The sequence below is a fragment of the Macaca thibetana genome, chromosome 20 (assembly GCF_024542745.1).
Source record: "Macaca thibetana thibetana isolate TM-01 chromosome 20, ASM2454274v1, whole genome shotgun sequence".
Classification (NCBI taxonomy): Eukaryota; Metazoa; Chordata; class Mammalia; order Primates; family Cercopithecidae; genus Macaca; species Macaca thibetana.
Genome location: NC_065597.1, coordinates 47135081 through 47154469, shown reverse-complemented (window position 1 = coordinate 47154469; position 19389 = coordinate 47135081). Strand labels below are relative to the sequence as shown.

General features: G+C 51.9%; 2 protein-coding genes across 3 annotated transcripts in view; one reads left to right on the top strand and one right to left on the bottom strand.

The window, feature by feature from the left end:
• Window positions 1-19389, bottom strand: part of VKORC1 (vitamin K epoxide reductase complex subunit 1) — a 502856-nt gene that overhangs the window by 23147 nt on the left and 460320 nt on the right. The window lies entirely within an intron of this gene.
• On the top strand, window positions 5283-19360 carry KAT8 (lysine acetyltransferase 8). 2 transcript variants are annotated; one of them, XM_050773510.1, is made up of 11 exons: window positions 5283-5540; window positions 8113-8187; window positions 8266-8441; window positions 14989-15042; window positions 15143-15307; window positions 16004-16093; window positions 17985-18125; window positions 18234-18327; window positions 18423-18573; window positions 18713-18867; window positions 19187-19360. In XM_050773510.1, the coding sequence occupies exons 1-11, from the start codon at window positions 5330-5332 to the stop codon at window positions 19249-19251; spliced, it is 1377 nt and encodes a 458-aa protein (XP_050629467.1). In that variant the 5' UTR covers window positions 5283-5329; the 3' UTR covers window positions 19252-19360. The 2 variants fall into 2 exon arrangements, with proteins under 2 accessions (XP_050629467.1, XP_050629466.1); XM_050773509.1 differs by lacking the exon at window positions 19187-19360 and having other exon boundaries at window positions 18713-19179.

Sequence of the window (19389 nt, the reverse complement as noted above, 5' to 3'; positions counted from 1 at the left end):
CTTGAACTCCTGACCTCAGGTGATCTGCCTGCCTCGGCCTCCCAAAGTGCTGGGATTACAGCTGTGAGCCACCATGCCCAGCCGTTTTTGTTTTTGTTTTTGAGACCGAGTCTTGCTCTGTCGCCCAGGCTGGAGTGCAGTGGCCGGATCTCAGCTCACTGCAAGCTCCACCTCCCGGGTTTATGCCATTCTCCTGCCTCAGCCTCCCAAGTAGCTGGGACTACAGGCGCCCGCCACCTCGTGCGGCTAGTTTTTTGTATTTTTTAGTAGAGACGGGGTTTCACCGTGTTAGCCAGGATGGTCTCAAATCTCCTGACCCGGTGATCCACACGTCTCGGCCTCCCAAAGTGCTGGGATTACAGGCTTGAGCCACCACGCCCGGCCGCCGTTTTTTTTGTTTGGTTTGTTTTTTTTTTGACACAGTCTCACTCTGTTGCCTAGTCTGGAGTGCAGTGGCAAGATCTCAGCTCACTGCAACATCCGCCTCCTGGGTTCAAGCAATTTTTCTGCCTCAGCCGCCCGAGTAGCTGAGATTACAGGAGCCTGCCATCACGCCCAGCTAATTTTCGTATTTTTAGTAGAGATGGGGTTTCACCATGTTAGCCAGGCTAGTGTCAAACCCCTGACCTCAAGAGATCTGCCGGCCTCAGCCTCCCAAAGTGCTGAGATTACAGGTATGATCCACCGTGCCTGGCCCAGCCTTACTGTTCTCGGAGAAACAGATTTGCAAACGTGCAACAAGATTCTTCTAACAAGAATCATTGGTGGCCAGTGGATTGGAGGGAGAAAGGTACGGAGGGTGATGCAGTAGCCCGGATCAGGGATTTCTAAGGCCTAGGCTAATCCTTAACTAGAAAGGACAGTATCAGTAACTGACGATATCAGGTAAAGTAAAAAGTGAGGCACCAGAACCCTGGGTAGGTGGAATAACAACCTTGAAGACAGGGTGGTTGTAGTGGGATAAGGCATTCGAATTTCAATTCTTTTCTTGCTTGATTTTTTTTTAGAAGCTGGGATTACAAACACCTGCCACCACACCTGGCTAATTTTTGTATTTTTAGTAGAGATGGGGTTTTACCATGTTGGCCAGGCTGGTCTCGTCGAACTCCTGACTTCAGGTGATCCGTCCGCCTTGGCCTCTCAAAGTGCTGGGACATATGTGAGCCACCGCACTTGGCCGCTTCACTTTTATTTCTTATTTCTTATGCTGCCAGGCACCTGGCATTCACTGCCCCTTTCAGTTCTCCAGTGGCAAGTTAACAGCCCCTCCTACTGCCATTCTAACACAGATATTTCTTTTCTTTTCTTTTTTGAGATAGTCTCACTGTCGCTCAGATTGGAGTGCAATGGCATGATCTCGGCTCACTGCAACCTCTGCCTCCCGGGTTCAAGTAATTCTCCTGCCTCAGCCTCCTGAGTAGCTGAGATTACAGGCGTGCGCCACCATGCCTGGCTAATTTTTCTATTTTTTGTAGAGATGGGGCTTCATCGTTTTGGCCAGGCTGGTCTCGAAATCCCAACCTCGTGATCCACCCACCTCAGCCTCCCAAAGTGCTAGGATTACAGGCATGAGCCACCATGCCTGTCAGATGTTTCTTGATTTGTAACATCTGAGAGACCCATCCTCAGGCCCTAAGCATTCCACTCCTCTCATAATTGTTTCCAAGCCCAATAACCACATTATAAATCAAAGGAGATTCAGAGAATGGCCAAAGGGAATGTTTACTGAGTACCTACCCTGTCTGGCACTCTGCAATACACTTGTATATAGATAAGACATATAGTTCAACCATTACATAGTTATATGATTGATAGTTATACATGGGTTAACTGCTGGGGATTGGTTCCAGGACCACCTGTGAATACCGAAATCTGCAGGTGCTCAAGTCCTATAGTTGGCCCTGCCAAACAGCAGATATGAAGTCAGCTCTTCAGATCTGTGGGTTCTGCATCCTTACAATATTTCCTTTCCTTTTCTTTTCCTCCCTTCCTCCCTCTCTTTCTTTCCTTTTTTCTGGGGGGGGGGGGGGAGATGGAGTCTTGCTGTGTCAGCCAGGCTAGAGTGCAGTGGTGCGATCTCAGCTCACTGCAACCTCCACCTCCTGGGTTCAAGCAGTTCTCCTGCCTCAGCCTCCCAAGTAGCTGGGATTACAGGCACACGTCACCACGGCCGGCTGTTTTGTAGTTTGAGTAGAGATCCGGTGTTTCACAATGTGGGCCAAGCTGGTTTTGAACTCCTGACCTCAAGTATCCGCTTGCCTCGGCCTCCCAAAGTGCTGCGATTACAGGCGTGAGCTGCCGCACCTGGCCTTTTTTTTTTTTTTTTTTTTTTTTCTGAGGCAGAGTTTCGCTCTTGCTGCCCAGGCTGGAGTGCAATGGCACGATCTTGGCTCACCACAACCTCTGCCTCCCAGGTTCAAGCGATTCTCCTGTCTCAGCCTCCCGAGTAGCTGGGATTACAAGCATGCACCACCACACCTGGATAATTTTGTATTTTTAGTAGAGATGGGGTTTCTCCACATTGGTCAGGCTGGTCTCAAACTCCCCACCTCAGGTGATCTGCCTGCCTCGGCCTCCCAAAGTGGTGGGATTACAGGAGTAAGCCACTGCGCCCAGCCTCCTTCTTTTCTTTCCCCCCCTTTTTTTTTGAGACAGGGTCTCACTCTGTCACCCAAGCTGGAGTGCAGTGGAAGGATTATAGCTCACTCAGCCTCGACCTCCTGGGTTTAAGCAATCCCTCTGCCTCACCCTCCCGAGTAGGTGGGACTACAGGCGCGGGCCCCCAGGCCCAGCTAATTTTTTTTTCCCCAAATTTTTAGTAGAAAGGAGGTCTCTTATGCTGCCCAGGCTGGTCTTGAAATCCTGGCCAGAAGTGATCCTCCTGCTTGGATTCCAAAAGTGCAAGATTACAGGTGTGAGCCACCATGACTAAACACTGTATTTGCAACCTGCTCTTCGTTGAATCTTCAAAGGTGGGACACGCAGCTATGGAGGGCCGATTATATATGGTTGGACCATACATATATAAATGGCTTAACTTTTACTGACTCTCATAGAATCCTCACACTTGTACACCTTACCCCGTGGAAGGTCAGAACTCAAGATTCATTTTTCACTGCCCAAAGTATTCTCCACCGTATCCACTGCCTTTGGCCAGTTTCCGTCCAGGAGACCTGTGGTTTTGGGGCTCGTTCTTTCTCTTTTTTTTTTTTTTTAATTTTTGAGGTGGAGTCTCGCTCTGTCACCTAGGCTGGAGGGCAGTGGCGTGATCTCGGCTCACTGAAAGTTCTGCCTCCCGGGTTCACGCCATTCTCCTGCCTCAGCCTCCCCAGTAGCTGGAATTACAGGCGCCCACCACCACACCCAGCTAATTGTTTTCTGTTTTTTAGTAGAGACGGGGTTTCACCATGTCAGCCAGGATGGTCTCGATCTCCGGACCTCGTGATCCACCCACCTCAGCCTACCAAAGTGCTGGGATTATAGGCGTGAACCACTGCGCTCGGCCTTTTTTTTTTTTTTTTTTTTTTTTTTTTTTTTTGAGACAGAGTCTTGCTCTTGGTCCCCAGGCTGGGGTGCAATGGCGGGATCTTGGCTCACTGCAACCTCTGCCTCCCAGGTTCAAGCGATTCTCCTGCTTCAGCCTCCTGAGTAGCTGGGACTACAGGCGCGTGCCACCACGCTTGGCTAATTTTTGTATTTTTAGTAGAGACGGGGTTTCACCATGTTGGGCAGGCTGGTCTTGAACTCCTGACCTCAGGTGATCTGCCCGCCTCGGCCTCCCAAAGTGCTGGGATTACAGGTGTGAGCCACCGCTCTGGCCAACTTGTCCTTTTTTTTAAAAATTGAGACGGAGTCTCGCTTGTCGCCTAGGATGGAGTGCAGTGGCACAATCTCGGCTCACTGCAACCTCCGCCTCCCGGGTTCAAGCGATTCTCCTGCCTCGGCCTTCCGAGTAGCTGGGACTACAGGCGCGTGCCACCACGCCCGGCTAATTTTTTGTAGTTTTAGTAGAGACGGGGTTTCACTGTGTTAACCAGGATGGTCTTCATCTCCTGACCTGATGATCCGCCCACCTCGGCGTCTCAAAAGTACTGAGATTCGGCCTCTCAAAGTACTAAGATTACAGGCGTGAGACACCACGCCCAGCCCAACTCGTCCTTTCTTTAGACTATCCTGTGAGGATGATTTATGGGCTATCTCTGAACATACCCGTTCTGCTTTCCCCGCCCCAACTGTATCCCAAATAAGGGATACAGTCTCTTCAACCTTCAAAAACGGGGCACTGGCTGGGAACGGTGGCTCACGCCTGTACTCCGAGCCCCCTGTAATCCTAGTACTTTGGGAGGCCGAGGCGGGCGGATCACCTGAGGTCCGGAGTCAGAGACCAGTCTGGCCAACAGGGTGAAGCCCTGTCTCTACTAAAAATACAAAAATTAGCCGTGCGTGGTGGCGCGCACTTGTGATCCCAGCTACTCAGGAGGCTGAGGCAGGAGAATTGCTTGAACCCGGGAGGCAGAGGTGGCAGTCAGCCGAGATCACGTCACTGCACTCCAGACTCGGCAACAGAGCTAGACTCCATCTCAAAAAAAACAAAAAAAGGTGAGCGACATTAGGCCAGCTCGAGTGTGCGGCTCCAGGCCACCAGGGCGGACGCTCTGACTCCGCCCTGTTAAAACGTGGGCAGCTCCCGCTGAAAACTGGCACATCTTCGCTTCCTCAAGCACCAGGGCCTTTAAAATGGTTCAGCTGGCCGGACGCGGTGGCTCACGCCTGTAAATCCCAGCACTTTGGGAGGTGGAGGCTGGCGGATCACGAGGTCCAGAGATTGAGACCATTCTGGAAAACATGGTGAAACCCCGTCTCTACTAAAAATATAAAAATTAGGTGGGCGTGGTGGCGCGCGCCTGTAGTCCCAGCTACTCGGGAGGCTGAGGCAGAAGAATCGCTTGAACCCGGAGGCGGAGATTGCAGTGAGCCGAGATCACGCCACTGCACTCCAGCCTGGGCGACAGAGCATGACTCCGTCTCTAAATAAATAAATAAATAAATAAAAGGTTGAGTTGAGTCATCGCATGAGGTAAGTCTGTCTCCTCTCCTCGACCATAGGCTGCAGCCACAGGTCCTCATGGAAAACCAGGAGCTCCAAGACTGCCGCACACTCAACATCCAGCTCGTCGCGGGGCCGCGAGGGACGGCCGCAGAAGCCAATCGGCTCCTGCTACGTCACAGACCCCACCCTCAAACCTTGAGGAGCCCGCCCCACGCACTGCTGACCCGGAGGCAGAAGAGCTGCGTGGCGTCCGACTCTGGCGTCACTTTCCCTCCCGCAATGGCGGCACAGGGAGCTGCTGCGGCGGTTGCAGCGGCGACTTCAGGGGTCGCGGGGGAGGGCGAGCCAGGGCCCGGGGAGAATGCGGCCGCCGAGGGGACCGCCCCATCCCCGGGCCGCGTCTCTCCGCCGACCCCGGCGCGCGGCGAGCCGGAAGTCACGGTGGAGATCGGAGAAACGTACCTGTGCCGGCGGCCGGATAGCACCTGGCGTGAGGGCGGGGCCCAGGGCCGGGGGCTGGGCGGAGCTCAGGGCCAGGGGGCGGGGCGGGGCCAGAGGACGGGCTCTCCGTGAGGGCGAGATCCGGGGGCTGGGAGTGGAGAGGAGGAGGGGCGGGGTTTGAGGAAAGAACGCCGCGATCCAGGCGCTGAGAAACCAGCCGGGTTGTGGGAGGCTGTGGACCTTTGATGATGTGGAGCGACACCTACAAGCCCACCACTCAGGCCTTCACCAGGATTGTTCCCATTCCACTTCTTTGTCCAGTCTTAGGCTTCATTCCTTTTTCTTGCTAACGCTGCTTCTTCACCCGTCTCTTGTCTCTGCGTCTTCTCTTTCCATATGTCCCTGGCAGCCATCCGCAGAGAGACCTTCCAGAAACAACAGGCTTCCCTTTCCTAATGTTCTGCTGCCTTCTCTCATTTTCAAAATTAACCCCAAACTCCTTAGAGTGGCATTCATTTTTGTGACCTCTCCAGTTTGTAGCCAACCCTAGCAAAGGGCATTGCCAGGCCAGAACACACTGTCCTCTGAAGACCACACGCCCTTTACCACCTGTGCCCTCTGCTTGGAATGCGTTTTCTTCCCTTTCTCCTTGTTCGCCTGCCTAGCTCCTACTCATCCTCTTAACTTCATATCCTTTGTGATGTCATCCTTGATTCCCCTTCAGGCGAAGTGAGTGGTTCCCTTCTCTGTGTTCCTGCAACATTTTTTTCGTACCTCAGTCATAGTTTTTGTAACATTATGTTGTAATTTTCTCTCTCTGTGTTCCTCCATCATACTGGGAACTTCTGGAGGGCAGGACTTCTTGTGATTCATCACTGTGTCCTCTGTACCCAGCAACAACGCAGCATAGGGCCAGACACATAGTGGTTGCCTTACTCACTTATTGAATGCTCTGCTAATTGTCAGGTGCTCTGCTAAAAATTTTGGAGGCATTAACTCACCTTCTAAGGTTGGCACTATTATCCCTTTTTTTTTTTTGGGGGGGGACAGGATCTTGCTCTGTCACCCAGGTGGGAGTGCCATGGCGCTGTGACGGCTCACTGAAGCCTAGACCTTCTAGGCTCAAGTGATCCTCCCACCTCAACCTCTCAGAGTGTTGGGATTACTGGCATGAGCCACTGTGCCCAGCTGTTATCCCTTTTCACAGATGAAGAGACTGAGGCTCAGAAAGATGGAATAACTGGCTCAGTTACACATAGCTAGGAAGTCGGGAGCTGCAATTTTATATATTTTGTTTGTTTGTTTTGTTTTGTTTGTTTGAGACGGAATCGCACCCTGTTGCCAGGCTGGAGTGCAGTGGCACCATCTTGGCTCACTGCAATCTCTGCCTCCCGGGTTCAAGCCATTCTTCTGCCTCAGCCTCCTGAGTAGCTGGGACTACAGGTGTGCGGTGCCACGCCCAGCTGATTTTTGTATTTTTAGTGGAGACGAAGTTTCACCATGTCGGCCAAGATGGTCTTGACCTCTTGACCTCGTGATCCACCCACCTCGGCCTCCCAAAGTGTTGGGATTACAGGCATGAGCCATGGTGCCCAGACCTGGAATTATATATTAATGTAGGCTATCTTAATCCAGAGTCAGCACTCATGATCCCTGAACAAATGAGCAACTGAGGGTATATGGTAAAATAAGCATTGAATTTAGAGTCAGACTTAAATTCAGTTAAGTATCAGCTCTTATCACTTCAAATCTGTGACCCTGGGTAAGCCTCAGTTTTGTTTTGTTTTGTTTTTTGGGGTTCTTTTTTTCTTTTTGAGACAGAGTCTTGCTCTTGTCACCCAGGCCACAGTGCAGTGGTATAATCCCGGCTCACTGCAACCTGTGCCTCCCAGGTTCAAGCAATTCTCCTGCCTCAGCCTCCCGAGTAGCTGGGATTACAGGTGTGTGCCACCACACCTGACTCTTTTTTTTTTTTTTTGTATTTTTAGTAGAGATGGAGTTTTGCCATGTTGACCAGGCTGGTCTCCAGCTCCTGGCCTCAAGTGATCTTTCCATCTCGGCCTCCGAAACTACTGGGATTACAGGTGTGAGCCACACACCCAGCCAGTTAATTTCCCCCCTTTTTTTTTTTGAGGCAGAGTTTCACTCTTGTTGCCCAGGCTGGAGTGCAATGGCGTGATCTCGGGTCACTGCAACCTCTGCCTCCCGGGTTCAAGTGATTCTCCTGCCTCAGCCTCCCCAGTAGCTGGGATTACCGATGTGCGCTGCCACGCCCAACTAATTTTGTATTTTCAGTGGAGACGGAGTTTCTCCATGTTGGTCAGGCTGGTCTCGAACTCCCAACCTCAGGTGATCTGCCCGCCTCGGCCTCCCAAAGTGCTGGGATTCTAGGCGTGAGCCACCGCACGCAGCCCCAGTTATTTTCTCATTCATAAAATAGTAATAACAGCCCCAACCTGGTCCACCTCACAGTTGTGGCAGTGATTGAGTAGAATGGCAGAGGTGAACTAGTGAGGTTAGCTGATGCGTGGCCCTGGATTCTGGAAACTGCTCCTCAGTGTGCAGGATTCCTTTTGTTCCAGTCTTACCTTCCTGATAACCCTAGCCTTTTTCCATCACAGATTCTGCTGAAGTGATCCAGTCTCGAGTGAACGACCAGGAGGGCCGAGAGGAATTCTATGTACACTATGTGGGCTGTGAGTGGCTTGGTGCATCTGGGCCTGGGTGCGGGGAGTTGGGTGCCCTGGCAGCACTCTCATGGCCCATCCTTACAGTTAACCGGCGGCTGGACGAGTGGGTAGACAAGAACCGGCTGGCGCTGACCAAGACAGTGAAGGATGCTGTGCAAAAGAACTCAGAGAAGTACCTGAGTGAGCTCGCAGAGCAGCCTGAGCGCAAGATCACTCGCAACCAAAAGCGCAAGCATGATGAGATCAACCATGTGCAGAAGGTCCGGATCCCTTCCCATCCACAGGCCCAGGAGGCCTAGCTATCTCTGCCAGCTCCCTTGGGTCTCTTGGGCCCCAGTGCCAAAACCATAGCAAATCCCATTTCTTAAGCTCCTGTAGTGTGTCAGGGACTTTACCTACTTCCTCTTACTTATTTTTCATAGCTAAGGAAACAGGCTTAGAGGGTAAGGGCTTCGCTGCAGTCTCACAGCAAGGAAATGGCACAGCTGGGACTAGAACTCAGGCCTCCTGCACCAGTAGCCTCTTTTGTCTCCTAGTGGCTGTGTCTTAGTAGAAAAATGACTTGAAGTTTAGTGGGAAGACGAGAATGTTATTGGGCAGTTGCTATAGCCAGGCACCCTGCCAAGTCCTGTTTGTGTATAAGCTCCTCATTCTTCCCAACAGTTCAACACTCAGGAATAGTTACTTTTTGGTAGGTGAGGAAGCAGGCTCAGAGAGATTAAGTAACATGCCCAAGGTCACACAGGCAGTAAAACGGTGGGCTGGAATTAGAATAATAATGCCAAACACTTGTTAGCCAGTGAGCCAAAGTATTAAGCTAAATGCTGGCTTTTTTTTGTTTTGTTTTGTTTTGAGATGGAGTCTCTCTGTCGCCCAGGCTGGAGTGCAGTGGCACGATCTCGGTTCACTGCAATCTCTGCCACCTGGGTTCAAGCAGTTCTGTCTCAGCCTCCCGAGTAGCTGGGACTACAGGTGCCCGTCACCACGCCCAGATAATTTTTGTATTTTTAGTAGAGACGAGGTTTCACCATATTGGTCAGGCTGGTCTCGAACTCCTGACCTCAGGTGATCCGCCCACCTTGGCCTCGCAAAGTGCTGGGATTACATGTGTGAGCTACTGCTCCCAGCCTAAGCTAGGTGTTTTAATACATGACCTCACTGACATTTCACAGCAGGCCTGTGAAGTAAGCATTATTATCCCCAATTTATAGAAGAGCTGCAGATAGGTGTAGGGACCCAGACAGGAATTAGATCTACCAGCTAGATTGTGCTACCTCAGAGCCAGAGGCCTTAGCCATGATTTTAGTTTTTTCTTAAGAGATGGGAGTCTTGCTGTGTTGCTCAGGCTGGACTTGAACTCCTGGGCCCAAATGTTCTTCCTGCCTCAGCCTCCTAAGTAGCTGGGACTACAGGTGTGCATCACTGTACCTGCCTTGGTTTTTTCTTGTATTGATATATAATAGTTGTACATATTTTTTTTGTTTGTTTTTTTTGTTTTTTTTGAGACAGGGTCTTACTCTATCGTCTAGGCTGAGTGCAGTGGCACAGTCATGGCTCACTTCAGCCTCAACCTCCTGGGCTCAAGCAATCCTCCTGCCTCAGCCTCCTGAGTAGCTGGGACCATAGGCAAGTGCCACCATGCCTGGCTAATTTTTTTATTTGTTTGTAGAGACGGGGTCTGCTATGTTGCCCACACTGGTCTCAAACTTCTGGTCTCAAGCGATCCTCCTGCCTTAGTCTCCTAAAGTGCTGGGATTACAGGTGTGAGCCACTGTGCCCAACCAAGTCTCAGTGTCTTAATTTACAAAATTAAAATGAGGAGTGCAAACCAGAGCAAGATTGTCAAAGTCTCCAGACACCCAAACATTTGTTACTTTCAGCCGTTGCAGTTTGATCCTTCTGAGTACATCAGTTCAGTGGGCAAGCCCAGCATTTAAATTTCTTTAAATGGAAGAAATAAAGTGGATAAGATAGAAAATTCAGGGTGTTGCACTTTATTAAGGGTAAGTATTGTTTTGAGAAGCTTTTATTTCACACCCAATAAAAGTGTGCAGGATTCCTCTTGTTCCAGCCTTACCTTCCCAATGATCCTAGCACACACTTGTGTGTATATATGGACATGTCAACAGGTTTACAGTGCCAAGTGTACTTTCTACTGTGGTATGATTTAAAAAATTGAAATATCCTAAACTGGAAGAACTCCTCAAGGTCTAAACTGCCCAATTGAACTTCCTGTTGTAATGGAAATGTTCTATAGCTGTACTATCCAGTACAGTAGCTACTAGCCACATGTAGTTGTTGAGCACTTGAAATGTGTCAAGTGTGACTAAGAATTAAGAATCTTAAAATTATGGTCGGGTGCAGTGGCTCATGCCTGTAATCCCAACATTTTGGGAGGCAGAGGTGGGTGGATCACTTGAGGTCATGGGATTGAGACCAGCCTGGCCAACATGGCCAAACCCCATCTCTACTAAAAATACAAAAATTAGCCGGGCGTGGTGGTATACACCTGTAATCCCGGCTATTTAGGAGGCTGAGGCAGAAGAATTGCTTGAACCCAGGAGGTAGAGGTTGCAGTGAACCGAGATCATGCCACTGTACTCCATCCAGCCTGGGTGTCCAAGCAAGATTGTCTCAAAATAAATAAATAAATAAAAGCATTATAATTCTTGTTAAAAAAATTTATTTATTTTTATTTTTTTGAGACAGAGTCTCGCTTTGTCAATCAGGCTGGAGTGCGGTGGTGTGTGATCTCAATTCACTGCAACCTCCGCCTCCCGGGTTCAAGCGAGTTTCCTGCCGCAGCCTCCCAAGTAGCTGGGACTACAGGCACGCACCACCATGCCCGGCTAATTTTTGTGTTTTTGGTAGAGATAGGGTTTCACCATGTTTGGCCTCAAACTCCTGACCTCAAGTGATCCACCTGCCTCGGCCTCCCAAAGTGCTGGAATTACATGTGTGAGCCACCGTGCCCAGCCAAAATTTTCATTTTTTGAAGAGTCTCACTCTGTCACCTAGGCTGGAGTACAGTGGCGAGATCTCGGGTTACTGCAACCTCTGCCTTCCTGGCTTAAGCAATTTTCGTACTTCAGCCTCCCAAGTATCTGAGATTACAGGCATGTGCCACCACATCCAGCTAATTTTTTTTTGTTTTTAGTAGAGATGGGGTTTTGCTATGTTGGCCAGAGTGGTCTGGAACTCCTGGCCTCAAGTGATCCTCCCACCTCGGCCTCTCAAAGTGCTGGGATTACAGGCATGAGCCACCATGTTTGGCTGAGTATAATTTTAAATAGCCCTATGTGACAAGTGGCTACTCTATTGGACAGCGTAGATCTAAGATTAATTCCTCAACTGTTTTGCACTCAACAAAGATATACCTCTGAGCTGGCAACCAGCAGGGTGGATAACGGGCCAGTGGTGATTAAATCAAAGAATAGGTAATGAAACAATCATCCAGTTAACAATCAGCAAGGTTCTTCAGAGCCTAATTAATGTTTAATTCTAAATAAATTGCAACAATTAAGAAAAGTAGTGTTTTTGTAGTTCTTTATTGCATTGGCAGAAGAGTACTATATTTTGTAAGAATTGGGAAATGTGGTTTAAAGAGATGTGTGAGGGGCCGGGCGCAGTGGCTCACGCCTGTAATCCCAGCACTTTGGGAGGCTGAGGCGGGTGGATCACGAGGTCAAGAGATCGAGGCCAGCCTGGCCAACATGGTGAAACCCCATCTCTACTGAAAATACAAAAATTAGCTGGGCTCCCAGCTACTTGGGAGGCTGAGGCAGGAGAATCACTTGAATGTGGGAGGCAGAGGTTGCAGTGAGCCAAGATCACGCCACTGCAGTCCAGCCTGGCAACAGAGGGAGACTCCATCTCAAAAAAAAAAAAAAAAAGAGACGTATGAGAAGGAAAATCTTTCTTCCTCATCTTTACAGTGGTTAGCTTCAGAATTGGACAGACCAGGCGCCCATGCCCGACTCTGCTGAGTACCAGTTCTGTGACCTCGGGCAAGTGACCTCATCTCTTTGTGCCTCAGTTTTGTCTCTTATACAACAGGGACAATGAGCACTCTTATTTCAAAGGCTCATTGTGAGGACAAAATGAAATAATGTCGGCTGGGTGCAGTGGCTCATGCCTGTAATCCCAGCACTCTGGGAGGCTGAGATGATTGGATCATTTGAGGTCAGGGGTTCGAGACCAGTCTGGCCAATACGGTGAAAGCCCGTCTCTACTAAAAATACAAAAAGAGGCCAGGCACAGGCCAGGTGCAGTAGCTCATGCCTGTATTCCCAGCACTTTGGGAGGCCGAGGTGGGCGGATCACGAGGTCAGGAGTTCGAGACCAGCATCACCAACGTGGTGAAACCCCTCTCTACTAAAGATACAAAAATTAGCTGGGCGTGATGGCGCACACCTGTAATCCCAGCTACTTGGGAGTATGGGGCAGGAGAATGACTTGAACCCAGGAGGCGAGGTTGCAGTGACCTGAGATGGTGCCATTGCACTCCAGCCTGGGCGACGGGGCAAGGCTCCGTCTCAAAAAAAAAAAAAAGGCTATGGCTCATACCTGTAATCCCAGCATTTTGGGAGGCCAAGGTGGGTGGATCATCTGCAGGTCAGGAGTTCGAGACCAGCCTGGCCAACATGGTGAAACCCCATCTCTACTAAAAATACAAAAAATTAGCTGGGCGTGCTGGTGGGCGCCTGTAATCCCAGCTACTTGGGAGACTGAGGTGGGAAGATCGCTTGAACTCAGGAGGTGGAGGTTGTGGTGAGCCAAGATTGCGCCATTGCACTCCAGCCTGGGCAACGAGCAAAATTTCGTCTCAAAAAGCAAAATAAATTAGCCGGGCATGGTAGCAGGTACATGTAGTCTCAGCCACTTGGGAGGCTGACGCAGGAGAATCACTTAAGCCCAGGAGGCAGAGGTTGTCGTGAGCTGAGATCTCGCCATTGCACTGCAGCCTGGGTGACAGAGTGAGAAAAAAAAAAAAAATAATGTCTATGCCGTGCTTGCCACTTGGAATAAATGGCAGCTCACTAGTCCCTGAGGGCAAGGGACCTCACCTTGCCCTGCCTGTTTACTACTCTGTAGAATTGAAATAAGAATTCAGCTGGGCGCAGTGGCTCAGAGGTCAGGAGTTTGAGACCAGCCTGGCCAACATGGCGAAACCTGTCGCTACTAAAAATACAAAAATTACCTTGATGTGGTGGCATGTGCCTGTAGTCCCAGCTACTTGGGAGGCTGAGGCAGGAGAATTGCTTGAACCTGGGAGTCGGAGGTTGCAGTGAGATGAGATGGTGACACTGTACTCCAGCCTGGGTGACAGAGTGAGACTCCGTCTCAAAAAAAAGGAAATAACATTCTATGTAAGGGTTACTGAAAGGATTAAATGAGGCCATATAAGCACAGTGCTTTGTGGAGGGGGTTCTGGGTAAAGTGCTGGCTCCTTCCTCCCTTCTCAGCTACAGGGCAGGGCCTCGTCTGCCCTAGTGTAGGTCATGGGCCATCTTGGGTCCCTCCTCCATTGTCAGGCTATACTGGGTTCCTCCCGCAGGGTCTGGTCTAGGAGCAGGACGTGCTGTGAGTGTGGTGTGACTCTTAGTCTCTGCTTTCTAAGGACTTGAAAAATAGAGGAACCCAGGTGGGCATACTTGGCCGGTGTTGCCCTGTTGACCGCTTCTCACTGAACTTGGGAAGGAGCGAATGTTTTCTGGATGGGAAGAATCCAGTCAGGCCTCCTGGAGGGGGTGGTAAGAATCTCAAGCCTTGAAGGATGGGAAAGAGCACAATAACAACAGTGACACAGGATAGATCACAAAGCATCATGGACTCACCTGACTCATGCTCCGTGCCAGGCTGAGGAAGCGTTTTCTGCTGGCAGTGAGGGAAGGAAGGGCATTCTCCAGGTGGAAGGAGCTGTTTGTCCTAAAGCATGAAGGCCGCAAAAAGGGGGCTGCTGATAGCAATGAGGAGGCTGGGGCTGGAGGCAGGGAATCTGAGGAGGCCTAGTGAATTGTCCAGACCTGAGATGGGGCCATGACTACCTGGAGCAGGACAGAGAAGAGAATTCCAGAGAGGACCCAATGCCAGAGATGTCAGAAGTAGAGTCGGCATCGCTGTATTAGGACTTGGCCAGGCTGAGGGAGAGGGAGTAGTCTGAGGCAAGCCTAGTTACGTGTCTTGGACATTGGGACCAAGAGTGATGTTCCCAGTAAAATGAGCAACCCAGGAGGAGGCAGGCACAGGTTTGCAGGGAGGAGTGTTGAGGTCCTTTCTGCACATCTTGAGTCTGCGGTCCCTATGGGAGGGACCTCTGGGGCAGTCCCATGGGCAGGCAGGGTTTGGTGCTCAGGAAAGGGGTCCAGGCACATCGGGGAGATGGTAACAATTCTTATGGTGGGCCTGGAAGGCAATATCTGTTATTTCATTTGAGTCTCACAACTTTGGCAGAGCTGGATTGCCCCCCGTTGTGCAGCCGAAGCCCCTATTCCGATCCTAACCCTGTTCATCTGGCAAAAGGTCCAAACTTGGACATCAAGGATGTCTGGGATATCCGGGGGTGGGGCGGGTGGATGCGAGAGGAGCCTGGACCAGCCAGCTTCAGAACTGAGTCAGACAGGTTAGCTATTGGTGTGGTTATTATTGCCATCCAGAAATGAGGTCTGGAAGACAGCAGGGAAGCCTTGTGGGTCCTGGATTCCAGGAGGCCTGGACTCCAGGCCTGGCTTTGCTGTTGCTGGCAGGGGAGGGACAGCCTGGTTACCACTTCTGTTCACCTCTGCTTACTTTTCTTTCCTGGCCCAGACTTATGCAGAGATGGACCCCACCACAGCGGCCTTGGAGAAGGAGCACGAGGCGGTAAGTGGGGCTGGGAAGCTGCCTGCAGGTCCCCTGTCTCCCCTTGCTGAGGAGCCCCTGCTGAGCCATGCACTGTGCCCCACTCCCACCCTGCCTGCAGATCACCAAGGTGAAGTATGTGGACAAGATCCACATCGGGAACTACGAAATTGATGCCTGGTATTTCTCACCGTTCCCCGAAGATTATGGGAAACAGCCCAAGCTCTGGCTCTGCGAGTACTGCCTCAAGTACATGAAATACGAGAAGAGCTACCGCTTCCACTTGGTGAGGCTGGGCTGGCCGGGCCAAGCTGGGCAGGGGCCTGGTGAGAGGCAGAGGCAGGCAGGGAGGCTGAGGGCGGCTGCGCTGGCAGCTCCAGGGAGGAGACAGGCCCAGAGGGGCGAGTATAGGGAAGAGCTGCTAGGGGGTCAGGAGGCCTGGATTCCAGGCCTGGCTTTGCTGTTGCTGGAAGGGTGACCTTGCCAACTCCAGACCTCAGCTTCCTCTTCTCTGGAATGGGGACAGTAACTCACCCCCTTCGGGTCTTTTGTCAAGGCCAGCCCCATCCCAGGAAGCACACATAGGCCCTGGCAGTGGGACCTTAAGTGTGGACAAAACTGGGGGCTGTCAGGAAGGGGCGCTGTCGTCACTGACACAGTGGGCTGCTTCCAGAGGTGTGGAATCTGAAGCGAATAGGTGTGGTTTAGGGAAGCCATTGTCATGGATGGGTCCCTCCAGAGCCAGGCCCACGGAGACTCAAAACCCCACCCTGCTGTGTGATGTTTGCGTCTCTGTGCTGGGCCTTGGTCTATAAAGCAGGATTGCTTTCCTAAGGCTGCTGGGAGGATTACTCAATGCAAGTGAAGTGTTGTGGGGGGAAACAGAGAGTCAGAGACTTGCTCCAAAGCACGTAGTGGTGGGGTGGGGGCCTCCTAGCAGAGAAGCTATGGGCAGCGAGCCTGTTCTCCTGTCCCCCACCAGGGTCAGTGCCAGTGGCGGCAGCCCCCCGGGAAAGAGATCTACCGCAAGAGCAACATCTCTGTCTACGAAGTTGATGGCAAAGACCATAAGGTGAGTGGGTGGCCGGGGGCTGGGGGAGGCCGGGGAGGCCCTGGGCACCTCCCAGATGATCCTCATTGCCACCAAAGGGGAGGGAGGGAGCAGCCTTAGCTGAGCCTCTATGGGCAGAATGCCTCTGAGGGGCCGGGCACTGTAGCTCACACCTGTAATCCTAGCACTTTTGGAGGCTGAGGTGGGCAGATTGCCTGAGCTCAGGAGTTCGAGAGCAGCCTGGGCAACATGACGAAACTCCTTCTCTACTAAAAATACAAAAAAATTAGCTGGCGTGGTTGTGCACACCTGTAATCCCAGCTACTCGGGAGGCTGAGGCACGAAAATTGCTTGAACCAGGGAGGTAGAGGTTGCAGTGAGCTGAGATTGTGCCACTGCACTCCAGCCTGGACGACAGAGTGAAAATCTGTCTCAAAAAAAAAAAAAAAAAAAGAAGGCCTCTCGGGGCTTCCTAGCCTGACACTAGGCCTATGGTTGGTGCATAGGAAACACAGGGCCCTGTGGTGGCCCCAGGTTTCTTCTGCTGGTGGGGTTAGGTTCAAATTTGAGTTGTTCTGGAACCCAGAGGAGATTGTCTTGCCTGAGGCTGCTTTTAGAAGCGCTTTCTCCTTCCGTTGGAAAGAAAGGTGTTTGCTTTTGCCTGGGAGGGGACTGCTTTATGTGAAATTTCCTGCTGAGAGAGCTCTGTGGTTATCAAGGGCTGAGTTCCTTGTTCCTGGCCCGGAATGACTTCAGCAGGGTGGGTTGGAACCTTTGGGACCTGCTCTGCTGTTGTACAGAACTTGGCCTTTGCCTTGTCAGTCTGTGAGGGTCTCGCCAAGTGTACTGGTTTCCGGCAGATGGGCCATACAACATAGGACGGAGAGGGCAGGCTTCAGGGTGGCTCCACTCACTGCAAGGTGACTCGTTGCCCTGTCACTTCCTCACTGACCACAGACAAGTTACTTAACATAGTTCCTGTTTCCTTGTCCATAAGACGGGAGTCATAATATTTACCTAGTGGTGGTGTTAGTGGAATAAATGAGACAGCAAATGTCAAGTGTTCAGTGCAGTGCTTGGCACTAGTAAGTGCTTAATAAACACGGGCCTTGTTATTATCGGTGATCTCTTGGGGCTTGATTAGCCTTGGACTCGGAGAATATGCAGGTTGAGCCCAGCCCTTGCCCCTGCTCTGCCTTCCTGAGCATGGCTGGGTGGAATGGCAGAAGGGCCTCCGCTGGATGTGGTGATGCTTTCCAGCTCTGCACTCTGCCAGCTTTGAGGCCCTGGACAACACTCTGGGAGCTTCAGCTTCCTCCTGAATGAGATGGGCCTGGCAGTGCTGGGCTCGCACAGCTGCCGGGTTGGATGAGAGAGTGGTTGTGGTGTCATAAACCAGGGAACCCTTTAGTCTGTGCCGTGAAGCCAAACTCAGTCCCATTGTCCCCCTCCTGGAGTGCGGCCAAGTGGACAGACAGGGCTCGAGGCTCCTCCATTCAGCAGATATTTACCAGGCACCCAGCTTCATACTTAGCCTCGTGCTAGGTGCTGGGGACACAGCCATGAACAGGACAGTCTGAATTCCTGCCTCGCAGCCTCAGTGTCCTGAGCTGAAACAGAGTTAATGTCTGTGAAGACTGAAGCAGATCCTGCATGGAAGGCACCCAGCCCGTATTTGGTGCTCAGAAGGGGTAGCCGGGCTTCGTCTAGCTCTGCTGGCACCTCCGAAGTGCTGTTGCTCTCTGATTTCCAGTTCCCTGTCCGTCGGAGGCTGACTGAAGACTCCTTCCAGTGTGAAATCTGTCTGGCCTTGTGAGGCGCCCACTTCCTGCAGGCTGGTGCTGGCCGCTGGAACCAGCTGGGTAGGACCTGTGCCTGCCCCCTGAGCATGTCTCCCCCTCCTCACCCCCAGATTTACTGTCAGAACCTGTGTCTGCTGGCCAAGCTTTTCCTGGACCATAAGACACTGTACTTTGACGTGGAGCCGTTCGTTTTTTACATCCTGACTGAGGTGGACCGGCAGGGGGCCCACATTGTCGGCTACTTCTCCAAGGTACTGGGTCTGGAAGCTCAGGGTGGGGAGGGTGGGGAGGGCGAAGGTGGGCATAAACAGAGAGGGGGCAGAGCCTCTCCAGTGGCCCTGAACACCGGCTTCCTGCAGGAGAAGGAGTCCCCGGATGGAAACAACGTGGCCTGCATCCTGACCCTGCCTCCCTACCAACGCCGTGGCTACGGGAAGTTCCTCATTGCTTTCAGTGAGTGGTTCCTGGTCTGTCTGGGAGTGGGAGACCTGTGGGGCAGGGGTGCCAGGGCAGGCTGGATTCTAAGTTCCTCTTTCTACTGCCGCCAGGTTATGAGCTCTCCAAGCTGGAAAGCACGGTCGGCTCCCCTGAGAAGCCGCTGTCTGACCTGGGCAAGCTCAGCTACCGCAGCTACTGGTCCTGGGTGCTGCTGGAGATCCTGCGAGACTTCCGGGGCACACTGTCCATCAAGGATCTCAGGTGAGGGGGCCTCCTGGACCATGGGGGCAGGACTTGTCCTGAGATGGGCCATGATCCTGCCTCCTCATACCCTGTCGCCATCCTGGCCAGATCCCACAAGGGCACCATGTCTGGCATTTGCTCTCATCCCTTTTTGCAGCCAGATGACCAGCATCACCCAGAATGACATCATCAGTACCCTGCAGTCCCTCAATATGGTCAAGTACTGGAAGGGCCAGCACGTGATCTGTGTCACACCCAAGCTGGTGGAGGAGCACCTCAAAAGTGCCCAGTATAAGAAACCACCCATCACAGGTGGGTGGGGGGCTGCCGTGTGTCGGGGGCGGGAAAGGGGTGTGTGGGCAGTGGAGATGGGGGAGTGTTGGTATATGGACTGCTAGGAGTCAAGGCCTTCTTATTACTGTCACATGATCCCAAACCAGTCGGACCAGCTCCCAGGATGGAGCCTGGGGCGGGCCTCTCATTCCTGGGCTTCTCTGCCCCTCCTCAGCACAGCTGGCCCTTTTGTTCTCACCTGGAGGAGGTGAAACTGGCCTGAGCCCAGAGCAGGGCAGCCAGGTGTGAGCTGGTCTGGCCCAGTCCCAGACCTGTCTCCCACCCCTTCTCCCCACAGTGGACTCCGTCTGCCTCAAGTGGGCACCCCCCAAGCACAAGCAAGTCAAGCTCTCTAAGAAGTGAGCGGCCTGGCCCCCAGCCTGTAAATATGTATAGACCTGTTTTGTCCTTTTTTTAATAAAGTCAGTTCTGCTGGTGGCCCTGGACTTTGGAGGGGAAGGGGAGGCCAAGAGCCGATGTTCTTCATTTCACTTCACACAT

Excerpts from the sequence above, each read along its gene's own strand:
- KAT8 (XM_050773509.1), top strand. The coding sequence starts at position 5,330 with ATGGCGGCACAGGGAGCTGCTGCGGCGGTTGCAGCGGCGACTTCAGGG. Across the intron at positions 5,541-8,112 it reads GCGGCCGGATAGCACCTGGC|ATTCTGCTGAAGTGATCCAG; the intron begins GTGAGGGCGGGG and ends TTTCCATCACAG. Across the intron at positions 18,328-18,422 it reads GAAGTTCCTCATTGCTTTCA|GTTATGAGCTCTCCAAGCTG; the intron begins GTGAGTGGTTCC and ends TACTGCCGCCAG.